This window comes from Muntiacus reevesi, chromosome 5, assembly GCF_963930625.1.
Source record: "Muntiacus reevesi chromosome 5, mMunRee1.1, whole genome shotgun sequence".
Lineage (NCBI taxonomy): Eukaryota > Metazoa > Chordata > Mammalia > Artiodactyla > Cervidae > Muntiacus > Muntiacus reevesi.
In genome coordinates, this window is record NC_089253.1 from 9,643,125 (window position 1) to 9,651,041 (window position 7,917).

General features: G+C 37.3%; 1 protein-coding gene across 8 annotated transcripts in view; it reads left to right on the plus strand.

Annotated features, from left to right (window-relative positions):
* Positions 1-7,219, plus strand: part of PICALM (phosphatidylinositol binding clathrin assembly protein) — a 94,117-nt gene extending 86,898 nt beyond the window's left edge. For all 8 annotated transcript variants that reach the window (XM_065936911.1, XM_065936912.1, XM_065936916.1 and 5 more), the window contains one exon: positions 5,720-7,219. In XM_065936911.1, the coding sequence (XP_065792983.1) occupies positions 5,720-5,734 (15 nt within the window). In that variant the 3' untranslated portion in view covers positions 5,735-7,219. The remainder of the gene's footprint in view (positions 1-5,719) is intronic.
* The last annotated feature ends 698 nt before the right edge of the window (positions 7,220-7,917 follow it).

The following is a 7,917-nucleotide window of genomic DNA, read 5'->3' on the forward strand; positions in this document are numbered from 1 at the left end:
TGTGTTGAACATAAACCCAGGAAACAGTTTTCAAAGGCATTTGACTCAACCTCCAGGACTGGCCCTTTACCTTATGCAATAGAGAAGTCTTCTCTTTGTAGCCATACTTCTCAAAGGCAACTGAGAATAGCATTGTCTTCAGTATAAAATATTGCAGTGCAATACTGTATGTTTATGTCTTATTCATCTGGATTCAGTAACATTCAAAATCAGCATATCTTTCTGTGGCTTAGTTTTGTAGGTAATGTCTTGGTGAAATCATATTAAGTAGGGTTGAGGTTTCTAAAATGTTTTGATTACACAGCAGTATCAGGGAAGTAGTCTTTAAGCATGTACCCTCAGTGTATTTATACTTCTGTATTCTTCCAGCAGTGTTATGTACATTAAAAACATGGAGAAATAGACCTTTTAAGAGGGTAAAAATAGGGAAGTTCTAATATTTTCTTCTAATACCCCACTTCAGTGATCATTTTTATACAGAGCTTGTTTTATCACCAAAAATCATTTTAACTTAGCATGTTATAGAATGTGTAAATTTTACTTTGTTATTACTTTAACATGTAAGTTTTACAGTTTTAACTTAGCACGTTATAGAATGTGTTTACTATGCGTAAGTCACTGCTAGTTGCTGAACAAGAGACAAAATATATTTCTTATTCTTAATGTTTCTATACATTTGAGGAGCCTGAAGGTGAGTGTAATATGGAAGCACAAGTGACTAGTTGATGTTAAATAGAAACTCTTAAAAGAGCAATGCAGATTCAGTGAGATTCAGGCTGATCCTATTATGTAAAATTAGATGAGCATTTGATTGTAAGGGGATAAGGAAAGTTGAACTAATATTTGAGTGACTAACGTATGCCACTCAACGAGCTGGGTGCTTTTTGTATATTTCAGTCCGCAAGGCAGCTGTTAAGGGAGTTTGGGTATTGGGTCTTTCTTAACCCCATTTTATGAAAGAGCCAGGATTAGATTCATCTCCATCTTTACATAAAACTGTGCTCTCATCCTTGGCAAAAGAAGTACACCCATTTTTCTCCTAAGATGTTGACTTTGCCTCTTGAGCAAAGACAAAATCAGTCTTTACAGCGTTGCTATTTGCTATCCAGGCTTTTGGATTCAAATTCAAATGTAAAGATGTGGCAGAGTTGCTCCTTCTCTGAGAATTTTAAACATAGCCAGTATGTATGTGAAGAAGTTTGTCCTAAAATGCCCAATCCTTTATTCTCCTGTAAGCTTTCAGTTGCACTAGGCTCACTTTCTGAGACTGATGCTATTTTCTTGTTATGAAATTTTCTTTCTTTGGTGTTGAATGTTGTAGAGTGAAGGAATAATAACCATTTTTATTTTATGGTCTTTAGTACATTGATAGAACTCTATTTTTAAAAAATTCCTTTATTGGAATGTTTGCTTTTTTTTTGAAGTTAACTTATGATTTCTGTACTGTTGTCTTTACTATGCTAAACACACACTACAGCCAAAAAGGAAAAAAAAAATCTGCTTTATTGCAAGATTTTTATAAAGGTTGATTCAGATGGAGAAAGAGGGTGGAGGAGTGTCAACTGAGTGTTGCCATCATCAATTGCCTGTACATTTTAGTATTTTTATTTATATAATTTTCGTATAAAATGAGAAAAAACTTAAGTATGTCTGTTTTAGGCTAGTGAGACTGACCGTTTGTTTAAATGACATATTTAGTTGTAGGATAGGTAATTTAATTTGAACAAACTGATGGCTGTACTAATTATTTTTAACTCTGTGGAAATTGTGGTATGAAGAATGTTACTGAAATAAATAAGGGAAAGTCTTTCTTTTGTTTGGATGTGTGTGTGTGTGTGTTGGCATATTTGTAGTAGAATATGATCACAGTAGTCAGTTACAATTTGTCTTATTGCTACCTTGTAAAACACAGTGATTTTGCAGTTAACAAAGATCGTTGGATTTTTCTTTTAATTGCTTACCCTCCAGTACTTAGCAGCCCTACGCATTCTTTAACATACTCTCAAGAATGATAAGTAAAGGAGAGCTAACCCTTGTCGTTGCGGGTGACTTTCTCAGGCTCCTTAAATCCTGCTGGTTCTCAGCCACCAGGGTCCTGTTGCCCTTTGGCGCACTCTGTTCTTCCCTCTTGCCTTGAGCAGTGACTGGGCTCCTGCAGTGCGTTTCCTTTCCTTCAGTTTCCCCGCTGCTCTCTGAGCTGGCCCCTTTCTCAGCAGTGCGTGGTGTGCGTGTCCGTGGCGTGGGTGCTGGAAGGTGGGACAGGCGGCGAAGACTGCTGCGCGGCTCAGCCCTCGGCTCGCTGCGAGTCAGCCTGTCCAGTCTGGGCCGAGGCTCCGTCTGCTTGAGACGGGTGTTGCTGGTACAGAACTTAACTGCTGGGCTATTGAGTCTTATTTTCCCACGTTTTAATGTAGCTACATATTTTTTAAATAGGTGTTGAAGACTTGTGTATATTTATTTTGCCAATTTAACAAATAGTAGAAGTATTAGAAACTAGCAGTTTTTCCCCCAAGGAAAATTGGTGGTCTTCAACATTATTATTAAGCCTCTAGTGTGCTTACGTATGAAAAAGAAAAGAATTCTGGTGTTCCTTTTTCCCATATTCTTCAGAGGGCATTTTCCTATCAGACTGCTGCCCTTATGAAAATGTGATACAAGAATATGTGTTAGTGAGAGGCTCTCCTACGGGACTGTAGATATTGGATGGTTGGCGTTCTGCAGTAAGCAGGGACTTTTGTTTTAATGTCAAATGAAAAAGAAATCGTGTTTTGGAGAAAACCCCAGTTAATCTTTAACTCCCTCCAGCTCAGTGATTACTTAAAATCATTTTGCTTCTGAATGGTCATCCTGGTTGGTATGGAAGGTGGAGGAGAAGCATCTTTCCAGTTAAGCTGCATCTTATTCTGTCTCTGCCTGGATAATACTTGAATCTCCAAACCCAGACCTACTGTCCTGTCCTCCTGTCCATAGCTGCTTGTGTAAATTCCATCAGCTTTTCCATTGTCTCTTCTCATTGTCTTTGAACATTTATTTCTGAGAACACGATCTGGATTAAGAAAATGACTCAACAACTAATATAACTGAGAATGATTTCTAAACCTGTAAATTAATCTTGGCACCCAAAGCAACAAATTGCATATGCTTGAGGTGTAATATTAATATTTGTTGAAAACTCACTGGCTATTCATGCTCTGTAGTGCTAAAAAAGGGGGGGTGGGGAAGGGCAGAAATGGGATCACTTTGAGCCAGCAAAGACAGATTTTGAGCCTTGAAATCCTTTACATGAATTCGAATGTTGAGGTAGGAATTGAAACTATTTCTACTTAGCTTTGATTTAATGCTCAGTTGAACATTTCTGTGCTTGTGTGCCTCTGCAGTCTGATGCAGGCAGAGGAAAAAAATTAAGTTTGTTCCAAAATATTCTTGCCTGGAGAATCTCATTAACGGAGCCTGGCAGACTGCAGTCCATGGGGTCACAAGAGTTGGACATGACTTAGTAACTAAAAAGAGAAAAAAATGACTTCATATTTGGTTTAAAGTACTCTTCAAGTAGACTTGGTGAAAGAGATACAGATATGAAAAGGAATATCTTGGTACTTCAGGAGTTGTCTTTACTTGAGGAAATACTAAAAATATTTTACTGATTGCAGCAGTTTATTTGCCTTACTGTATATTTAAACAATAGGAGCAAATTCCAAGAATCAAGTAAATATATTCTAACAGGAAGCTGAATCAAGAATCTTAAGTATTCCCTATATTCAGGGCAGTATGTGGGTAGTTCAGCTATGGTAGATAACCCCTGAGCTCATGTCTCCCTCTGGAGTATGAAAGCATCAGCTGCAGCTTCTCCGTATAAACATGCAGGAGACAACTCCTTGTCCAGAGTGTGAACACCAAGGACAGGACTTTCCACCTCTGATGAGGAAGGAAGGAAAGAGTATTGCAGCTAGATGTGTTGGGTCTGGACGGAGGTCAGATTTTGCACACCATTTGACAGACAGCCTCCACCCCGGAAACCGCCATCTGCAGCTCACGATTGGTGCTGTGGCTCCCTTCTTCCCCACTCCCACTCACACATATAAAAGTCTTAACCATGGGTCAGCTCATTTCGACCTTTTTGGGTAAAAGACTTTATTCCTTTGGAATTCAGGAACAAGAATTTGTTCTCTGAAAAGCACATGCCGCTGGATACCCTTTAACCTGACATGTGACTGAAACTTCTGTTCTAATGATGCTGCTTTCTGCAAAGGCTGCCACTATATTCATTAAAGATGACAAACAGAACCACCTCCTCTTTCATTACATTTTCTGCCTTCATGTTCTGTCGTTCTGAGATCTTTTTTCTTTCCCTCTCTCTGTCTCTTTCCCCCAGCTGTCGGCAGCCTCCAGCCCCTCCAGTCACAGTCCTCACAGAGCTTCAGGAAAGGACCCTTTTGCAGAGCTCTCTTTGGAGGATTTCTTATAAATCACTTTAGGTATTGCTGCTTGTTGGGGGAGACGGGGACTGAAATAATTTTTAAAATTTACCAAACATTAAGCACAAACGGCTCTTCTGTTTCTAAAGGACTCTAGGCTCCCCCTCTTCCTTCTCCTCTGTTCTTGCGGTGAATAGTAATAGATCCAAATAGGGCATGAGGACAAACTGTTTTTGGAAAATGTCTTTAATGTTGTTAGAAGGTGTGAAACCAAAGGACCATCTCACATGTGTACATATAAGCATCCACTGCTCACAGCAGATGGATGAGATCAAACACCACCCATTAAAAACTGGGTGTTTGTATTCAGTCTTAAAAGATTTATAGAGAACAACAGCAGTTTTATACATTGGCGTCAAGCTTAATAAGGAGCATCTCTAGTTTTAATGTAATGGCCAGGATTCATTGTGAAGAATTCATTTTTAACAATTTCTTTAAAGGGTTATATTTTTTATGTATGCCTTTTCACTTTAAAATAGTAATATCCCCCCCCCCCCCCCCAAACCAACTTATTATTTTTCTAAGGTAAGGGCAAGTGAATACATAATGCCCCTTTTGATAGAAAGATTCTGCTTTTAATCCACACCACCTCTTTTCCTGGAAAGCAGTGTCATTTGTTCTTCTTGATGCTGGAGCCCCCAATGTAGATGTACCTTGTGGATCTTTGAGAGTTTGTACTCTTCTGATTTGACAGTAGTTCACTAGCATATCTGTTCCAGTAATTTCTTTGGATGAGCAGTGTAAAGGATATTATGAGTGAAGAATCTGAGTGATTAGAAAGTAGATCTTTCAGATTTTGATTTATATTAGTAAAGAAATTTTTAGCAAACATCATACTGTTCCCTTAATTATCTTTAATTTTGGTATAATATTTAGAAGTAAAATTTGAAATTTTGCTTATTGCCTAAATGAGATTTTTATGTGGAATATTTGAGTTTGTGGAGAAATTTTCTGAACTTGTCATGGAAAAACTGTTCATTCATCTTCTTTCTTTCCATACCCCTTGGTTTTTAGTAGTTAGAAAGAAACTTTGAAGGCCCTGTAATTTTGCTTCAAATACTGCTTCTAGCTCATGATAAGCTGGTAATACTGACTTTGTTTTGTAATCAGGGTTTGTGATAAGCATGCTATGAACACTTCCAGGCAAGTTGAATGGTAAAAGACCCAAAGCATTTTTACTTATGAGAAGGTATCTTTTAAATGCACCGAATTAACTCACACTCTTTTTTTTGTTTTTTTTCCAGATACAGTTTATGTAACTAGATGGAAGAGAATGGAATTATTCCAAAAAGACAAGTGCTCAAGCGGCAAATACTTACTTCCAGCAAAATCCAAGCTGCTGTCTCTTAAACTCTCTTCTTCCATTAGAATGCTACAGTAACCCAGTAAAGGCCCATGAAGGAGGAGACTGGGACTAGTCTATAGGAGAACGTATCAATACAGTTTATAAAGCCAAGAATTGCCATGATTTCAGACTAAGAGCTGTCTTTTTGGTGACTAACCCTTCAGTTCTTTCAACTCCTATTAATACCCATAATCAATAACCTACCAAGAAAAGCCCTTATTTGGAAAGTGTGAAATTTGTATTTGGAAAAGCTGCCTGGAGAGAAGAGCTGTGTCCTTTACGCTAATGCACCAGGACTCTTTTGGGGGGATCAAATCATAATTCTTCATTATGCAGTATCTTTCTTTTCTCCAGTCCTCACAGATACAGAAACAGTAACTAAAATTAACTTTTCTTTTTTAAAAAAAAATTATATATTCAGTTTGCAGTAGACATTCCTTAAGTATTTGTATTTATTTATGATTATCAATTTACGTAACATTAATATTGTATCAAACCTCCTTATGAAAATGAGTATGGATGTACACGGTATGTGTGATTGTTATCCATAAGAATGAATCTGATTCAGAATGCTTCTCAGCTGACATACAGAGCACTAAATATTTTACGGCAAGTCCATAGGTCTGAATCGCTTAAGAGTTCTCAGTCGCTATGGGATTTAGGGAAGCATTATAAATGCATTAATCCTTATAGTCAACTCCGTGCCTAGGATTTTGCAAGGGAACAGTTCACGGAGCTAGGAAGAGCACTACATTTAAATTCAGCATTAGTGCGTTGGGGAGGAACTTCACTGCTTTGTGCTTGGCATGTCATTATTTCCCATTTGACATTAGGGCCTTTCCAAAATGAATGTGAGGAATTGCTTTCACTTCAAAACTTTCCTTCTTTTCAGTAAAACTCAAGGAGGTGTTATGGGGGGAGGGGAGGGGACAAAATCCTTGAACCTTTTATTTGGCTCATGCCATGTTATGATCATGTACCTTTTAAATAAGGGGAAATAGTATCTTTAAAATTAATGTCTAGCCAAGAGTTTAGTTAACGAAGAATTAAACTGCACTGTTGATCGGTGCTTTGTGTAAATACATCTTAACATTTGGGTTGAGAGGGGCCTTAAGAAGGACAGTTTGTTGTAGGAAAGCAATTCTGTACATGAGTTTAAGCATACTTGTTGCATTGTCTCTGCAGATTCTATTTTTGTTTACAATATTAAAATGTATGTTAGCAAAAATGGGTGGATTTTCAAATAAAATGCAGCTTCCACAAAACTTTTGTTATGGTATTCTGGTCTGAGGCGCATTTTCTTTTTTCCGTTTTTCTTTATCATTGATATTATTATTTTTTGCTAATAAAAGTATACCCCAGTGATTATATTTGATGATTTAATAAAATGTAAAATTTATTTCTGTTTTAACTTAATTTCCAAAAAGCTTTATCTTTGTACTTTTGTTACCTTCTAGACTTTGATACGCTGAACTATTTATTAAAATTGTTCATTTTTGCATTTTAATCAGATGCCTTCAGTCAGGTAAGTTTAAGGAAGAAAATGCTGTGAATTTGACGTATTGATGCATGTGATATGTCTGCCAAAAAACACCTCTGACTGTATCGTGTTTCATAGTGAATAGTAAGTAGGATTCAGAGTACATGGTAGAGGGAGTAAAAGCTTTCATTGATAAATGTCTGCATACTGTTTGCCATGGTTGGAAAAAATAGTCTTTAACCAATACACTTTGTGAATATTACCACTTTTTTAAGTTTCACTGTTATTAAACCGTTTTCATACAAACTGGAAAATGTACTTTTGTAAGTTAACTTCCTTAACCATTATGACGGATTTTGGTTTGTCTCTCCTGATGTTCGAGTGGTTGTTATAGTTGAGGTCTATGGCTTGTTCCTTTTATACTGTGTTTTTTTTTTTTTTTTTACCCCCAGTATATGCAAGCTTGTGAAATGCTTCATAGACGTTTCCGTCTTATGGGTCAAACTTTGGGGCTTGTTGGGTTGGTATTATCTCCATTTTACCCAGCTCACAGATTGGAATGAGGGTCTTGTTCAGATCGATCAGCTAACAGACCTTGGAGTCAGGCCTTTGTTTCC